The sequence below is a fragment of the Protopterus annectens genome, chromosome 3.part1 (genome assembly GCF_019279795.1).
Source record: "Protopterus annectens isolate FY-2018-M chromosome 3.part1, PAN1.0, whole genome shotgun sequence".
NCBI lineage: Eukaryota > Metazoa > Chordata > Ceratodontiformes > Protopteridae > Protopterus > Protopterus annectens.
In genome coordinates, this window is record NC_056732.1 from 1867368804 (window position 1) to 1867388616 (window position 19813).

General features: G+C 41.9%; 1 protein-coding gene across 1 annotated transcript in view; it reads right to left on the bottom strand.

Moving 5' to 3' along the window:
- LOC122798785 (zinc finger protein 883-like) overlaps nucleotides 1-14945 on the bottom strand; it is a 314532-nt gene extending 299587 nt beyond the window's left edge. Inside the window, exon 1 of the mRNA XM_044067894.1 lies at nucleotides 14767-14945. Within this exon, the coding sequence (XP_043923829.1) occupies nucleotides 14767-14778 (12 nt within the window). The 5' untranslated portion in view covers nucleotides 14779-14945. The remainder of the gene's footprint in view (nucleotides 1-14766) is intronic.
- Nucleotides 14946-19813: the final 4868 nt, after the last annotated feature.

Here is a 19813-nt window from a genome sequence, read left to right on the forward strand (position 1 = left end):
CAAGAAGTCGACCAAGTTCAAAAGGCATGATCTTCCCTTGACAAAGCCAAACTGGGTCGGGTCCAATGTCTGCAAGTCCCCTATATCTTTGTTTATGAGCTCCATTATGATCCTCTCCATAGCTTTGCAGACTAGACTTGTTAAGCTTATGGGGCGGTAATTACCAGGGTCCGTGAGGCGCCACCTTTGTGGAGTGGGACCACAGTTGCCGTCACGCCACTCCTTGGGCACGTATCCTGTGGTAAGGCTGAGATTAAACAGCTGCCTTATGTGCGGGTTTAATTCCTCATTTAGCTCGTGTAGCACACAGCCGGGGACACCATCCGGTCCCATTGATGCTGTGTTTTTAGCTTTAGAGAGAGCAGCTTTCACCTGCGCATTTGAGATGTCCGGGAGGCTACACTCGGCTGGGATAGTTATCTCTCCTTTAGGGGAGAGGGGTGAAGTTTGCACTGAACCTGTCTGCCAGTATGTTGGCAATGTCTGTGGGTTCAGTGATTTTTGTATCATTTTGGACTAATTCTGAGCATATCTGTGAGTTTCCACCCAGGTTCCTAACATAGCTGAAAAAGGCCTTATGATTGTCCTTTGAATCCATGGCAATTTTTCTCTCAAAATTGGCCTTAGTTGATTTTATGAGTGCTCGTATTTTTTACTAATAATGATCAGGGGTGACTTCCCTTTTATGGATTTTGTTCTATCATGTAATAGCTTTCTCCTCTTATTGTAAAGTTTGTTAATGGCTGGGGTCCACCAGACTGGACGTTTGCCCTTTGTGGAAAGAGTCTTGGTTTTATTTGGGATTGCCTGATCCATGCAGTCCTGGAGGTGTTCATAGAAGGCATTTGTAAGGGCTTCCAGCTTGGGTTGTGGTTTCCTCTGACTCAGGGGCCTTGAAGGATACCACACCAGTCTTGAGTAGTGTGAAGTTTGCTTTAGAGAAGTTCTTCACTATGGTCTTTTTGTTTGGGGTGGGGCGGGATGTGGATTTCCAGTGAGATTAGTTTATGATCAGATCTCACCAATGAGGGATATACTTCCGGTGTGGAGCATTTTGTCCCCATATTTGTGACAATGAGATCTAGTATATTTTCTCCTCTCGTGGGAACAGTGACTAGCTGTTCCATGGCATTTGAATTTATGAACTCCAGGAACCGTTGGGCTAGAAAGTTAGGGCTTGAGTAATGTTCCCAGTCTATATTCGGGTAGTTGAAGTCACCCAATATGATGGTGTTTGGAGATACATTTATACCCTCCAGTGTCTTCAGGAAGGCTGTGTGGGGTTCCTGAGTTTGAGAGGGTGGCCTGTAGCATGCTACAATTTGTAGAGCAGTTTTGCCTATTGTTAGTTGCACCTGGATGGTTTCAAGCTTCATGCGTTGCCACCAACCTGGAGGTGTGAGTATCCTTTATGAATATGGATACACCCCTCCTTTTGTGGAGTGGTCCGGGTTTTGGGGCGGAACGCATGATATGAGGTAAAACCTAATAGTGCCGGGGTGCTCTCAGGAGCCTTGAACCAGGTTTCAGTTACAGCACAGACATCGATGTTCTCCATACTGAGAAGGGCCTCGAGTGCGTGCATTTTGAGATTTAGACTTCTGGCATTGAGCAGCATTACCCTCAATTTCTTCCCATTTTGTTTTCTAGGGTGGTAGGTTTAGAATTTGAGCCTTGCCTAAAAAGGCACTATGGGGTGGCAAGAGCCTTAGCCAATATCCGGAATCCCAGGGTGACAGGTGCAAGCCGTCCCTTAGAAGCAGCGTGGCTTGTCAAGCATGTCATCCCAGGCAGACAGACACTGGATCCCCTTTGAATGACACCAGACATTAAGCCAATTGTTAAAGCTGATCATCTTGTCTCTATATTGTGGCATCATTCTTGGTGAAGGAAGGATACTGCTCAGGGTTAGGGTCATACCTGCCTGGGCTACATAATCAGAGAGCTCCTCTATGTCTCTTTTCATGCAGTCCAGGGAGGTATGCGTCTCAGGTCGTTCACACCAGCATGGACAATGACTGTGTCATATTTGTACTTGCTGTGGAGTGACCCAGTGCTTGTGTTATGTGGCGGATTCTAGCCCGATAGGCAGCTTACTGTGACCCTCTCCTTGTTCAGCCTGGTGAGTGGGACGTCAGTGTGTCTGACTATGGAGTCACCTATGACAAGTATGTTTGGTGTTGTATTTGGCCTTAAGGGCTGCGACTGCTTTGCACACTGCTTTTGTGGTTTATGTGTTGCTTGTGGGGTGTCTTGAGGTAGCAGTTGTTTGGGTGTCTGCTTTGGAGGCCTCTGCTGTTTAGTTAAATTTTTACTCAGAGCCTCCGAGTATGTCTTTGTGTGTTTATGTGTTTGATTCAGTGGAGTGGTAGCATTATGTGAGGCTGGTTTTGTGGTGTGTGTAGTTGCCTTCTCCTCCTGTCTGGTCTTGCCAGTCCTGAGTTGAGAGAGCTCAGCCTCCAGTTTGGCTAAATAGCTGCATCTCGCAAGTATTTGTGTTATGTGGGAGGAGGAGAGGGTTGTCTGTGTACATGAGGCAGTTATAACATTGCCTCAAGATTCCCAGATTCACCAGCTTGACCGGAGAGGAGATTGACAACTGACCTTTGGACATGCTAGAATAATATTGGGAAATCCTTAATTGAAAACAAGGGCCAGTGGGGAGTGAGGGTGTAGTGCTTTTAATTTTTATATAATTGCTTTAGTGAGCAAGTGCCAGGTAACTTGAGTGCAATGTGATACAAGTAACTAAATGCAAAAACGACAAACAGTGACTTTCTTTCAAGTGAAACAAGGAAATAAGTACAGTAAGCAATGCAGATATCACTAGTGATCCACAGAAGCGCTGAGAAGTTGCGTATTAGGTGAATTAGCTTCCAGGGAAATAACAAGCAAACAAACAACAAGTATATAAACAAAGCTAGATTCAGTAGGCCTGGATCTAGTCTATGCTAGAGCAAACAAGGTGAACCAATTTCAGTAAGATACAGTTCAAATATTCAGGCACTATAAACCTTTAACCAGAAAATTCCCAGCTCAGAAGGGCAGAGTCCAGCCTCTTCTCCCACAAGAGTGCAGTCCACGAACCTTCTTAATGTAAAATAACTGGCCTGAAGCCCAAGTGCCTAAACCAGAACTAATACACTTGGACACTGGGCTCTCAATCAGCAGTTCCCAACTTAGAAGGATGAAAGTTACCTGTCCTGCCACCACAGTGCTTGCCACAAACCTTCCTAATGTAAAACAACTGGTCTGAAGCCCAAGTGCTTAATCCAAAAGACTTGAATGATAGCTACACTTTAATCAAGTTACAACCAAGCAGTAATAAATACCATTGAATACTTTAGAGAATGTCTGGATTAGTGCTCAAGTTACACAAACAAAGCTAGATCCAGCAGGCCCGAATCCAGTCTATGCCACAGCAAACAAGGCGCACCAACTTCAGTAAGAAACAGTTCAGATATGCATGCACTATAAGCCTTTAACCAGAAATTCCCAGCTCAGAAGGGCAGAGTCCAGCCTCTCCTCCCACAAGAGTGCAGACCACGAACCCTCTTAATGTAAAATAACTGGCTTGAAAGCCCAAGTGCTTAAACCAGAATTAATACACTTTTAGAATAACAGACACTGAGCCCTCAATCAGCAGTTCTCAACCTAGAAGGATGTAAGCTACCTGTTCTGCCACAACAGTGCAGACCACAAACCTCTCAGTGCAAAACAACTAACTGGTCCGAAGCCCAAGTGTTTAAACCAAAAGGCTTAGAATGAGTTACACCAAGCAGTAATAAATACAACTGAGTATTTTAAGATGATGCAAAAGTAAAAGAAGTAGGTAAAAACACAAGTACAATAAAAGCAGATGAAATTTTTTTTTTTTTCTGAACAAGTGCTGAGATCAAAGAAACAGATTTGAGTGCTGAAACTAGAAAACTGGCTAGTTACAAGAAAAAAAAAACAAGCTAGAAGGCTTCCCTCAAACACAGAAGGGCTTGAGGGCTCAGAAGCCTACAAATAGTCTGTACCACTTAACAAGAAAGGCAGGAAATAAGCTTAATTTTTTTTTTTTTTTCTATTTCCCAGATGCTCTCTTTGTACACAGTAGGAGTGCCTGAAATCAGAATATGATCTCACTGCACTCAGTTGAGTGAGCAAATGAGATGGGCCCAGAGGCAGGCTGAGGGGCGGGCAGTTTCAATGCCACTAAGATTAACACCAAAACAAAAACAGCGCGGGTGGGTGGGAATAACTGAAGAGCAGAATAACCAGTTAAAAATTCCTTCAACACTCCTTCATACACAGTTTAAATCAATTTAAATACTGTATTTTTTAAAAGAAAAAGTGCATAAAAAGGTACTTAAATTCTCTTATACGTCAAGTTGAATATAACCAAGTTCTTAGCTTGCCAAGCTGAAGTTTTAAAGCAGGAATTATTTCACATGCACCAGTTTAAATATGCAAGGACAGGAAATCACTGAATGTGGCTACCCCCACACCTGTAATTACTAGCAAATAACAAAATTCAGACACTCTATAGGATATATTATTGACACTCTATAGGATATATTATTGACACTCTATAGGATATATTATTGACACTCTATAGGATATATTATTGACACTCTATAGGATATATTATTGACACTCTATATTAATTACACTGTACAAGCAGCAGAGAGCGAGAGAGAGACTTAAGTATTTTTTTTCTACCTTCCTACCTGCGACTGTATATTCTTGCCGAAAAGCGAGTTTTCTAACTATCTGAAATCTGTAAAGCATTGTTTTTCTGCGTTTGTGTGTTTGCACTTTAAAAGTCGTTTTTTTGCCTTGTTTAACTGTTGTTGGCTACACACTCAAGTGCATTAGCCGATTTAAAGTATTTACAGTGTAAAAAAAGAAAAAAATATCCTTGTTTCCCGCCTTTTCTGAACTAGAATAGTCCAGTTTTCAGGTCTTGCTGAATTCTAGGCTGTGTTATAGTTCCTGTGTTGCCCATATCCTTACTTGGATAGGAGGAAGCTTCTCTATTCACCAGTGAGAGTGGAAAGCTTTGAGCAGCCTATCTGTCCCTGGAGAAGTGGTCTCAGCCCAGTAACTAGTAGCTTATTGGCGGTTTTGGGCCATTTCCTCTTTCAAACTCCCTGCCTTAAAACCCGCTTCAGCACAGTTTTGTGGGATTTTGCGCAACGTCGTGCAGCGCTGGTTAAGCTGTTTTAAACTATTCCCGGCTCCACAAAGTCTGCTCTTCAATTTTTCCCTTAGAACTAGTCAAACTCTCAAAATAAGCACTCAGAATTCATTCTACAGCCCAGCACTTGCTCAAATTTCTCAGTAAGCACTAACAAAGTTTAGCACTGCACCCCCTTATACTATCTAGAAGTACAAGGCTCCCTATTCGTCCATTCCGGACAATCAGTAAATCAGCTCTTTAAACCATCCAGGCATGTCCAAAGCACAGTTTCAGGTATACTCTCCAGTCCAGCTGGTGAATCTGGGAATACTGAGGCAATGTTACAATTGCCTTATGTACACAGACAACCCTCTCCTCCTTCCAACATACACAAATATAAGTGAGAGATGCAACTATACAGCCAAACTGGAGGCCAGGCTCTCTCAAACCAAGACTGGCTCAGTCAGTCAGGAGGAGAAGGAAACCACTCGCACAACACAACCAGTCTCACATAGACAAATCACACGGGCAAACAAGACACAAACTCACAAAAACATACTCGGAGGCTCTAAATAAAAATCTGCCAAAGCAACAGAGACCTCCAAAGCAGACATCCAAGCAACCGCTACCCCACAACAACTTTCATGTATCACACACTTCACAAAGTCAGTGTGCCACGCAGACGCAGCCCCCAAGGCTAAATAACACACCTAATACACTAGTAATTGGAGACTCTATTGTCAGGCACACTAACGTCCCACTCACCAGACTGAACAAGGAGAAGGTCACTGTAAGCTGCCTGTCAGGTGCCAGGATCTGCCACATAACACAAGCACTCAGGTCACTCCACAGCAGGTACAGATATGACTCTGTCATTGTCCATGTTGGTGTGAATGACCTGAGATGTACCTCCCTGGACTACATGAAAAGAGACAGAGGAGCTCTCTGATCATGTAGCCCAGGCAGGTATGACCCTGACCCTGAGTAGTATCTTGCCCTCACCAAGAATGATGCCACAGTATAAAGACAAAATGATCAATTTTAACAATTGACTAAGCTATTGGTGTCATTGGGTTCCAGTGTCTGTCAGCCTGTAATGACATGCTTGACAAGCCACGTTGCTTCACCAGGGATGGCTTGCACCTGTCACCCTTAGGCTTTTGAATACAGGCTAAGGCTCTTGCCACCCCCATAGTGCCTTTTTTAGGCAAGGCCCAAAAGACAAATCCACCTCCATAGACAATACCAGAAACAAAAAACTAAGGGCAATGCTACTAAACACCAGAAGTCTAAACCTCAAGATGCACGCACTCGAGGCACTCCTCAGTATGGAGAAAATAGATATCTGTGCAGTAACAGAAACCTGGTTCAAGGCTCCAGAGAGCACCCCAGCACTGCCAGGATTCAACTCATACCATTCCTTTCGGCCCCAGAACTCTGACCAAAATACTAAAGGCGGGGGAGTATCCATTTTTATCAAGGATACCCACACCTCCAGGTTAGTGGCACTGCACGAGGCAGCGGAGACCATCCATGTGCAACTAACAGTGGGCAAAACTGCTTTTCAGTTTGTAGCCTGCTACAGATCACCCACATTGTCTCAGGACCCCCACTCGGCATTCCTGAGAACACTAGAGAATATGAAGGTCTCACCACACACCATGCTATTGGGGGATTTCAACTACCCAAACACTGACTGGGAAAACTACTCAAGTCCAAACTCTTTTGCCCAAAGGTTCCTGAAGTTTATAAACTCAAATGCCATGGAACAACTGGTCACCACTCCCACAAGAGGGGACAACATGTTGGACTTGGTCATCACAAACATGGGGGCTTAATGTTTCACACCTGAATTAAACTCCTCATTGGTAAGATCAGACCATAAATTAATCACAATGGACATCCACATCCCAACCCCACCCCCAGCCAAGGAAACCACTGTAAAACATTTTTCAAAAGCAAACTTCACACTTCTCAAGACCAAGGTGGAAAGTTTCAAAGTCCCGCGGGCAAATGGAAAATGCTACCAAAAGTGCAGAATCCTTTACAAATGCACTCTATGAGCACCTACAGAAATGTATGGATCGTGCCATCCCAAGTAAAACCAAGACTCACTCCGCCAAAAACAGGAGACCAGTCAGGTGGACCCCGACCATAAATAAGCTATATAACAGAAGGAGGAAACTATTACACAAGGCAAAATCCCAAAAAGGGAAGGCATCCATGATCAGTACTAGCAAGAAACTTCGATCCCTCATAAAATCATCAAAGGCTAGCTTTGAAAGAAAAATCGCCAAAGACTCTAAAGATAATCACAAGGCATTCTTTAGCTACGTCAAGAATCTGGGTGGCAACTCTCAGATATGCTCCGAGCTGGTGCAAAATGGCACAAAATACACTGAACCCACTGACATTGCCAACATTCTGGCAGACAGGTTCAGTGCAAACATTACCCCCCCTTCCCCCACAAAAGGGCCAGTGTCTGTCCCAGAAGAATCAAATGCCATGGAACAACTAGTCACCATCCCCACAAGAGGTGAAAACATACTTGATCTCATTATCACGAATATGGGATCACAATGTTCAACACCGGAAGTATACCCCTCACTGGTGAGATCAGATCATAAACTAATCTCACTGGAGGTCCTCATCCTGCCCCCACCTGAGATAAAAAAGACTTTACACTTCTAAAGACTAGTGTGGTCTCTTTTAAGGCCCCCGAGCCGGCGGAAAACATTACTCAAACCGCTGAATCACTTACAAATGCCTTCTACCAGCGCCTACAGGACTGCATGGATCAGGCAATCCCAAACAAAACAAAGACTCTTTGTACCAAAGGCAAGCGTCCAGTCTGGTGGACCCCAGCCATAAACAAGCTCTACAACAAAAGGAGGAAGCTACTACAAGATAGAGCAAAATCCTTAAAAGGTAAGACACCTTTGATCATTATAAGTAAAAAAACTAAGAGCTCTCATAAAATCATCCAAGGCAAATTTTGAGAGAAAAATCGCTAAGAACTCAAAAGACAATCATAAGGCCTTCTTTAGCTATGTTAGAAACCTGGGAGGAAACTCCCAGATATGCTCAGAATTAGTTCAAAATGATGTAAAAATCACTGAACCTACAGACATTGCCAACATACTGGCTGACAGGTTCAGTGCAAACTCTCAGCCCAAAAGGAGAGATATCTATACCAGAGAATTGTAGCCCCCCCAAACATCTCTAACGCTCAGGTGAGAACAGCTCTCTCCAAGGCGAAAAACACAGCATCCATGGGACCAGATGGTGTCCCCGGCTGTGTGCTCCATGAACTCAATGAGGAATTAAACCCGCAGTTAGGACAGCTGTTTAATCTTAGCCTCACCTCAGGATACGTACCCAAGGAGTGGCGCACGGCAACTGTGCCCCCACTTCACAAAGGCGGTGCCTCCACCGACCCTGGTAATTACCGCCCCATCAGCTTGACTAGCCTGATCTGCAAAGCTATGGAGAGGATCATAATGGAACTCATAAATAAAGACATAGGGGACTTACAGACTTTGGATCCAACCCAGTTTGGCTTTGTCAAAGGCAGATCATGCCTTTTAAACTTGGTTGACTTCTTCAAAACAGTCACCAAGGCCATTGATGAGGGAAAGGCAGTCCACACAGCCTACCTCGACCTGGCAAAGGCCTTCGACACAATACCCCACTCAGGTATCATTGAAAAACTCATCAGCTTAAATGTAAACCCATACGTCACAAGATGGGTTGCAAACTGGCTAAGTGACAGAACCCACAGGGTCAGAGTTGCTAGCGCCATGTCAGACTCAAAGCCTGTCACAAGTGGTGTCCCACAGGGCTCAGTCCTGGGCCCACTCTTGTTCGGCATCTACTTTTCAGAAGTACAAGCAAACACAGGAGGGTTATGGCTGACAAAATTTGCAGATGACTGCAAACTGGGCCATAGTCGAGAATACATCTGACACAGATATCCTCCAGAAGGGTCTCATAGAAACGGATAACTGGTGCCAGAGCCATGGCCTAAAGTTAAACACCAAGAAATGCATAGTCATACCCCTCGGGAAAAACAAGGTTACCCCTAGCTACCATATAGGTGGCAATCCACTGAGCACAGAAGAGGTTATCAGGATCTGGGGACCCAGGTTGACAGTAACCTTTCGTTTGACACTCACGTTGCCAAAGTAGTTAGGAAGACCTTCTACATTGCCCACCTGATCATGAAGGGATTCACATCTAGATCAAGAGAGGTCATCGGCCCCCTGTACTCATCACTCATCAGACCAATGATTGAGTACAATGCCCCATTCGGAATGTATCTGACCCGACACCTGCAGCAGCTGGAAAGGCCCCAAAAGTTCCTCACCAAAAGGATAAACTGCCTCAAAAATATGTCTTATGCTGCCCGACTGAAGGAACTCCAGCTCTATTCAGTCGCTTACCGTTTGCTCAGAGGTGACCTGTGCCTGACATACAAGGCCATGTCCAACCCAGAATTGATGAACATGCTTCACCTCAAAAAATCTAGATCCCTCAAAACTACAAGGGTGGGAGACTTAAACCTGGACACGTTGGAGGGACAGATTCATCACCCAGAGACTCCCTATGCTGTGGAACAAAATCCCGGTACATGTGAGGCAGAGCACCTCGCTGGCCTTGTTCAAAAGAAATCTTGACCAATGGATGGGAGATCACAAATATACCCCAGGGATTACCTCAATGTCACTGCTTGACAGAGGCACAGCAAAATAATGGGCATAGTTTCCTTCAGACTAAAGGGGTGGCAAAAGCCACAAAACTCTGGGCTAGGCTTGTAAATGCCCTTGGGCAGATAGCCTAGTATGAACCTATGAACCTATAAACCTATAATCCAGTCCCCCAGACATCACAGACACACAGGTGAAAGCAGCCCTCTCCAAAGTAAAAAACACAGCATCAATGGGACTGGATGGTATCCCAGGCTGTGTCTTACACGAGCTCCAAAATTAACTAAACCCTCACATAAATTCACTGTTCCAACTCAGCCTTACCACAGGTTATGTACCCAAAGAATGGCGTACAGCAACAGTGATCCTGCTCCACAAAGGTGGCGCCACAACGGATCCCGGGAACTATCACCCTATAAGCCTGACTAGTCTGGTCTGCAAGGCTATGGAGCGCATCATCATGGATCTCATAAATAAGGACATTGGGAGTCTCCAAACACTGGACCCTACCCAGTTTGGCTTTGTTAAAGGCAGATCTTGCCTCTTAAACCTGAATGACTTCTTCGAAACAGTTACCGAAGCCATAGATGAGGGAAAGGTAGTCCACACAGCCTACCTGGACCTCGCAAAGGCCTTCGACACAATACCCCACTCTGGCATCATAAATAAGCTTACCAGCTTAAATATTAACCCTTATGTCACAAGATGGGTTGCAAACTGGCTCAGGGATAGAACTCACATGGTCAGAGTCATGGGAGACATGTCAGACTCTAAACCGGTTACAAGTGGCGTCCCACAGGGCTCCATCCTGGGACCCCTCTTGTTTGGTATATAATTTTTCTGAGGTACAGGCAAACACGGGAGGACTGTGTCTTACCAAGTTCACAGATGATTGCAAACTAGGAGCCATAATAGACTCCCCGGTTGACACAAGCATCCTCCAGAAGGACCTTACAGAGACAGATACCTGGTGTCAGAACCATGGCCTCAAGCTAAATGCCAAAAAGTGTATAGTCATCCCCTTTGGGAAAAACAAAGTGCCCACAAACTACCAAATAGGAGGTAACCCACTAAGTACGGAAGTAGTAATTAGGGATCTGGGGACCCAAGTAGATCACATTGCCAAAGTGGTTAGAAAAACCTTCTATATAGCTCACCTAATCACAAAAGGGTTTACATCTAGATCAGGAGAGGTCATTGTGCCCCTCTACTCATCGTTCATCAGTCCCATAATTGAGTACAATGCCCCATTTGGGATGCACCTTACCCGACACCTGCAACAGCTGGAGAGACCTCAAAAATACCTCACCAAGAGGATCGTGGGCCTCAAACAGATGCCAGATGCAGCTCGGCTAAAGAAACTCCAGCTCTACTCAGTTGCTGACCACCTACTCAGAAGCGATCTCTGCCTGACTTTCAAGGCCATGTCTAACCTGGAATTGCTGGACATGCTCCACCTCAAGAAAAACCAAATCCATTAGAGCTACATGCTCCATGGATTTAAACCTTAGCACAACAATAAACAGAACATGCTGGAGGGAAAGATTCATATCCCAAAGGCTTCCCTCGCTCTGGAATAAAATCCCAGCCCATGTTAGGCAGAGTCGCTCGCTGACCCTCTTCAAGAGAAATCTTGATGAGTGAATGGGAAATTGTAAATTTACTCCTAGGATCACTTCTATGGCCCTGCTGGACAGAGGGTCAGGAATCTAGGCTAAAAGGGAGGCGAAAGCCAACACATTCTGGCTAGGCTTATAAATGCCCTAGGGCAGATAGCCTAGTATCTACCTATGAACCTATAAGATATATTAATAACACTCTGTAAGATATATTAATTACACTATATGATATATAATTACACTAAGATATATTAATTATACTCTATAGGATATATTAATTAAACTCTATAAGATATAATTACACTCTATAGGATATATTAGACTATAGGATATATTAATTACATTCTATAGGATATATTAATTAGACTATAGGATATATTAATTACACTCTATACAATATTAATATATATCTTATAGAGTGTAATTAATATAACACTCTAAAGGATATATTAATGACACTCTATAAGATATATTAATTACACTCTATAGGATATATTAAAGTTTCACACAACTGCAAGGTAAAGCAAACTACTAAGAAAACCTACAACTTTCACTTTGGATTCATGGCTACACTCTATAGGATATATTAATGACACTCTATAAGATATATTAATTACACTCTATAGGATATATTAAAGTTTCACACAACTGCAAGGTAAAGCAAACTACTAAGAAAACCTACAACTTTGGGGTCAAAGAAGGGGGCACTTTGGATTCATGGCTACACAGTGAATGATGATTTTATTTATAATCTTAACTGTTGTTCATATTCTTATGGTTGGATGCCAGGCAAACTTCGTATATCACCAGCAATGACACAAGGATCCCTGTGGGTTATGCTCAAGACCTGAATTCCACACAAAATGAACACACTTCTACTATAAATTATAGCTGTCAACTGTCAAGATTTTCAGAAAATGTCCAAATTTTTGCCTCTTATTTTGGTCTGTTCTTGTTAAAATATGTGTTTTTCTGTCAATTCAGTGTGGACTAAATTTACTATACAATGACAGACATTTCAGTTTCTGACTTTGTATCCTTCAGAAAAATGCTTGGCAACAAACCATGGTTTTATGTGGCTATTTATTTATTATTTATGTATAGGGTAATTATTTATGAATTACTGTGCAAGGTTACTTTCATTTCGGTTGCTTCACATTACCAGCTGCAATGCAAATACGTGAGTGTAATGGCTGAAATGCATTACTTAGATTTCTCTGAGATTCCTAAATTTCTATGGCATTCTTGTTGCAAGTTAAGGATGCATTTTGCCGTTTATTTTGTATTTCTCTTTAACATGTGAAAATGTCAAAACTTTGTTATTTAACTGAATTGCCAGCTTCTGCACGCTATGAATATTCATATGGCCACAGAGGCAGAATGAATAATTATTTTGGAGTGCGGACCGGAGTTCTGCTGTGGCAACCCCTAACTGGGAAAAGCCAAAAGAAGAACAAGAACATTTACTTAGGAGTTCTACAGTAAAAAGGTTTTGACATTGGCCAATATAATAAACTCACAAGTGACACATAGCACTGCTGCCCCATAGCACTTGGTTCTCCAGTTCAGTTTTTACCTGGGGTGCCTCCTGTGTGCTCTCTGGCACAACCTCCCTGCATTTGCATAAGCTTTTGCTGGGGGCAGGGACTCTAGTTTCCTCCCACATCCCAAAGACATGCTATAGGTGAAGTGGTGTTCCTCCAAACTGCCAAAGATGTAATTGTTGTAGGACAGCGAGTGAATGTGTCTGCCTTGTAAGGAGGTGTGCACCCACATGCCCCCAAACTGAATTAAGGAGATAATCACAGAATGAATGATGCAGTCTGTCTGATATAATAACTTTTACACAAGCAAGATATATTTGAACAAACAGTTACACCTGACAGAATCTTCCTGCACGTTCCTTTCTGACAAGTAAAAGTATCTGCTTCTCTTCACTCTTGGCAGTTTATTTATTTTCCTTAAGACTCTTATTGATGCTTTATTATAGAATGTACTAGCCCCACATGCTGTAAAAACAGTATCTAGCCATCTGCTATGCAAAGTAACAACACCTTGTGTAGCCAGGTAACCTCTGAAGCTTCTGACCCAACCAGTTAAGATTACTTTTCAGCAGCTTGAAATTAACTACACAGTTACATGAGACGGTCACGAAATATCTGAGCTGATTACTTAATGTCATAAAATAAGTTCTCCTTTCCTATGTTAGGACCATTGATTTCATATATTCTGCCCTCTGCAACATATGCTGTACCACATTCTGTGCAAAGGGGGAAAACAGACATTTAAAAAAAAAACAATCTATAAACACAGGAAAACACATTTAATAGAAATGGTACTACAGTCTGAGGGTAAGACAAATCTACAGCTCTAGGTTCCTGGATCAGGGTAGGCAGTCCCTCTTTGGGCAGCAACCCTAGATCAAGGAGAAACAGCTGACCAAAAGTCTGGGGCATATTACAAAGATAATAGAACTTCTGCTTGAAATGTGATAATTTCCAGAATTTATTCATACCTTGTGACACTACAAAAGCATAAGTTCATAAATAAATAAATTACACAAGTTTAATACTGAAGAATAATGACCCAACGTCTTATTAGAAGGGAGACACAAACCAATTTTAATTTATGTTTGTGTTACTTTACGCGGTGTTAGTGCTACGGTATCGTTGTCGCCTCACAGTAAGACATCATCCTGTTCGATTCTCAACTAGAGCGTCTTCTGTGTGGAGACATGCGTGAATGGGCGTACCTTCGTTGAAGGTTGTGCGTCAGGGCCGGCAAAACTCAGTACGTAAGAATCTACTGCCAATCATTAGCGGACCGGAGTTTCGCTGTGGCGACCCCTAGCCGGGAAAAGCCGAAAGACACAACACAGCAATGTGTCACTTTACACTGCTGCTTTAAACCAAATAGCTAATTATTCACAAAAAACAAGTTTCCACTAAAATAGTCTCTGTGCTCTAAACACTCTTTGCAGGTATTGTATTCATCAATAAAAACTTCTCAGCTCAAAAACAAAACAGCATACAGCCCTTTACAGTTCAGGATCAGAAGGACAAAGAATATTTGCTTCATAAAACTTAGTCCCCTCTCCAGTTCCCTGTAAAACAAAAATCCTTTCCTGCAGATCATTCTTTCCTGTTCCTGCCCTCAATTTCACCCAAGTAGCACACACTACACCATTAAGAAACACAACACCCACTTCCTCCGATTTTAATAAAATCCAACAAAAAAAAAAAAAAACATGTTCTCTCATCAGCTCAGTTCTTACCTCCAACTTCATGATGAACCGCCCTGTTCAGGAAGTCAAACAATATCTGCTTGTAAGGTGTAAGAACCAGATAAATTCTATAAGCAACTACAAAATAAATACATAAAAAACAGTAATAAGGAAAAAGGACTACATCGCTTTCTAATTACTCCTTGAACAACTTTAAGTTACTCACTTCCTGTGTGCCTATGAAATATGTCCCTACAGGGTGCTGCTAACCTTATTAATATTTATAAAGTAAAGCATGTGAAGAAAGTGTATGGGAGGGGTTTGTATACATATTTAATGAGATAGGCTGGTATAGCTACCTTTCACCACATACTGCTACATTTTGTATTTCCATAGACCCTGCAGTACATTAGCAGTACTTTCTTTCCACACATCAGTCCTTGCCACACTGCCAGGAAGGTAACACAACACAACACAACAGTTTCAAAAGGTTTCATGACCAAGGAATAAGGACTCCATACTAAAACCTCACTATTTTTTTATTTTCTTCCTTATTCAAAGGAAATAAAATCTGTGCACTAGCTTACGGGTGCTCTGTACATTAATAGTAAAATCTGTTCACTAGCTCACGGGAGCTCTGTACATTAATAGTAAAATCTGTTCACTAGCTTACGGACGCTCTGTAACATTAATAGTAAAATCTGTTCACTAGCACACGGGCACTCTGTGCATTAATAGTAAAATCTGTTCACTAGCTCACGGGCATTCTGTACATTAATAGTAAAATCTGTTCACTAGCTTATGGGCGCTCTGTACATTAATAGTAAAATCTGTTCACTAGCTCACGGGCGCTCTGTACATTAATAGTAAAATCTGTTCACTAGCTCACGGGCGCTCTGTACATTAATAGTAAAATCTGTTCACTAGCTCACGGGCGCTCTGTACATTAATAGTAAAATCTGTTCACTAGCTTACGGGCGCTCTGTACATTAATAGTAAAATCTGTTCACTAGCTTACGGGCGCTCTGTACATTAATAGTAAAATCTGTTCACTAGCTCATGGGCACTCTGTACATTAATAGTAAAATCTGTTCACTAGCTTATGGGTGCTCTGTAACATTAATAGTAAAATCTGTTCACTAGCACACGGGCGCTCTGTACATTAATAGTAAAATCTGTTCACTGGCTTACGGGCGCTCTGTACATTAATAGTAAAATCTGTTCACTAGCTTATGGGTGCTCTGTACATTAATAGTAAAATCTGTTCACTAGCTTATGGGCGCTCTGTACATTAATAGTAAAATCTGTTCACTAGCACACGGGCGCTCTGTACATTAATAGTAAAATCTGTTCACTAGCTTACGGGCACTCTGTACATTAATAGTAAAATCTGTTCACTGGCTTATGAGCGCTCTGTACATTAATAGTAAAATATGTTCACTAGCTTACGGGCGCTCAGTACATTAACAGTAAAATCTGTTCACTAGCTCATGGGCACTCTGTACATTAATAGTAAAATCTGTTCACTAGCATATGGGCGCTCTGTACATTAATAGTAAAATCTGTTCACTAGCTTACGGGCGCTCTGTACATTAATAGTAAAATCTGTTCACTAGCTTATGGGCACTCTGTACATTAATAGTAAAATCTGTTCACTAGCTTACGGGCACTCTGTACATTAATAGTAAAATCTGTTCACTGGCTTACGGGCGCTCTGTACATTAATCGTGCACACATATTGTGTGTTTATTGTTGTATACAACTCCTTAGAGCAAGAATTATGGACAAAACCAAAATTAAAAGGGCAAATTTTAGATATTGTTCTTATAAACTTAGAAAGTTTATAGAATAACAAGTTTTGGATTAGTATGCATCTTTTGAAGGATACAAAGACTACTTAAAATGTTAGACTTTATCTAGTCACTTCACACATTAATGATTAAGGTGCTTACCTTGCAAACACAAGCTGCAGGGTTTGATTCTCACATGGGGTAAATGGCTATGCTTAAAATGGCCCACAAGATCAGTTAGCCTAGTAGTAATCTATGAACCTATGATTTCTCAGAAAAAGAACAGATTAAAAATATGAGGCAAAAATCTGGACATTCTGCAAAATTCTGGGCAGTTGAAAGGTATAGTGTAGAGGTACTGGTTGGACTGCTTTCACCTGAGCTAAGTTACTGAAAATGCAGTTTGAAGTCTGTCACTAGTAAACAAAAGCATGTATCTTAACAACTGTAAAAGGTACAGATAAATTATAAACATGGTAGTTGTTCAGCACACAACATGTGAAATAATGCTTAACAACATTTCCAAGGGAGCACTTCCTAAAATGCTATGATTTCCCAGAAGAAGAACAGATCAAAAACAAGAAGTAAAAATCTACCTTTCAACACATACTGTTACATTCGGTATTTTCTATAGACCCAGCAGTACATTAGCAGTACTCGCTGCCTTTCTGGTATCAATGGATAGCAACATTGCCTTTAATATAGAAGGCTGTAGGTTCTATTCACACAACAGGTAATTAGTTTGTTGGTGTATACTTCGCTAATAACTACTAGGGCCCTTATAAACCTAGAAATGTGACCCACAACTTTTATTTATATAGGTGATTTAGTGACTGTTTCTGTCCTTCAAAGACCTAGAAGTCAGATCAGGCATGAATTTTCACTTACCCATCCATTGGTCCAACTTGCACTTAAATAGGGATAGGGGAAGCTCTACTCCTCATGGATGGGGAGCCTGTTCCAGAGAATGGAAATTCTCTGAAAAACATATATGTCCCACCAACATGACCTATTTATGTCACAAACAAAATTTAAGACTTTTAATCTCATACTTCTGATGCTGTTGGTTTTGTGGATGTGCAAAACGGTCATCAAAAATGGGTCCAAGGATATTTTTTTATGCCAGGCAGAGATCAGCTGTCAGAAGTCTGCATGAAACGGAGTGCACAAACAGGGCTTTGAGGTGATCAGCATAGGATACTGTGTTTACTCCCTGTATTCTTTTTTTAAAGGAACCTTTGTGGATGCTCCAGTTGCTGCCTCTGTCTGGTCAGGTACATATCAAAGGGGATACTATACACTATGATGGGTCTGATGAGAACTGAGAGCAGTGATATGGTGACCCCTCTACACATAGATGCTTATAAGTTGAAAAACATAGATGGATTTTATTACTATCTTGGAAACATGTTGGTCGAAGGCTAGATTACTATCTATCTATATGAGATTCCAGATCTCTGACTGGTGAATACACTTTTTTAAGGATGTTTTATTAATGACATAGTTACCTGGTGTAGTACACTTCTCAAAAGGTACTATAATGAATTTCTTGAGTTTTAAGCCATGAATTTGACATCAATTGTTTGTCTGCATTAAGCCTTTCCGAAGAGTGCTCTTATCTTGGAGGGATTAAATGACTGCTACCAGTTTGTAACCCTCTGTGAACTAGGTCATCCAAACACCTTTGACAATGCCTTTGACATCCAAGAAGTAGACACCAAAGAGGAATGGGCCCAACACAGAGCACTGGTGGACACCACTGGTAACCGGCCTCTTTGTGGAGGTGACCTCACCAATTCTAACCTCCAGGGTCCTATCAGTGAGCCATCTAGCTAGCCAGTGTGTTATAAAGGGGTGTATACCTAGTTCTGTAAGTTTGTTGACAATGCCCTACAGGGGCATTGTATCAAATTCTTTAGCCAGATCTAGGTAGCAGTTTGCAATGTTTTCCTCTCATCAATTGCCTTAGTGGCTTTCAAAGAAGTCCAACAGATTCAGTAAACATGACCTTTCTTTGACAAAGCCAAAATGGGATGGATCCAGGGATGGAGGTCTCCTATGTCCTTGTTGATAATTTCTATGATAATTCTTGCCAAAGCTTTGCAAATAAGACTAGTTAAACTAATTGATCTGTAGTTTCCAGGATCTGTTGAAGGTCCTCCCTTATGAAGGGGGATGACTGTTGCAGTCCTCCATTTATGTGGAACAATTCCTGTTTTAAAACTATAGTTAAATAATGACTCAAGTTGTCCTGATAAGTCATATTTTAGACTATTCAGAATGCATCTTGGGATGTTATCGGGTGAGTGCAGCCAGTACATGCTTCCTAGTTAGAGTTGGAGTTGTTTTTGAGAGTATTTATCAGGGGATCATTGGGGATGGAACTGAATTTGTCCACTAACAGGTTTGCAATATCACCAGGCTCAGGGAATGTGGCACCATTAATGACCACTTCAGCACATTACTGTGCGCTGCCCTTGAGGATTTTGACAGAGTTGTAGAAGGCCTTATGGTTATCTTTTACTTGGGAAGCTATCTTAACTTCAAAGTTGGCTTTGCCTGACCTAATTAACCCTCTTAATTGCCTATTTATTTGGATGAGAGAGTTTCTATCTTTATGAGAATTACCCTTCCTGATTTTTACCATAATCTTTTTCCCTTTGTTGTATGTCTTGTTTAATTTGGGATACCAGCAGGGTAGTTTGTTTCTAGGGCTAATCCTGGGCTTACTTCTGGTAGGTACAGCAGCCTTTATGCAGCCATTGACATGGTTGTACAGAGTTTCTGACAGCAATTCAACACAGGCTGCTGTGTTCTCTGGGTTTGGAGGGACATTCAGTTTTGATGATTCATCACTTAATAAGAGGTAATTTGCCTTGAACTAGTTCCTCACTATTACTGGTTTTAATGGGATTATAGGTTTGATTTGGATTTCAAAGGAGATAGCTTTATGGTCAGACCTTAACAGGGAAGATAAGATAATTTGAGGGGTGGCCAGCATTCTCCTATATTTGGAAGCATGAGGTCCAGTATTTTGGAGGCTGTAGTGGGTGTACTCACTATTTGTTCAAGATTGTTTGCATTTACGAAGTCTAGAAATCCCTGTAACTATACATTTGAGGCCATGTAGGATTCCCAGTCTATAGAGGGGTAATTAAAATCTCCCATGAGTAGGGTGTTAGGTTGGATAGTAAGTGTGGCCAGTAGGTCTGTGTATGCACTGTGAGCTTCTTAGTTCATGGAGAGTGACCTATAGCTTGCTAGGATAGGGTATGGGATTTTGTCTATGGTGATCGGAATGTGCAGGA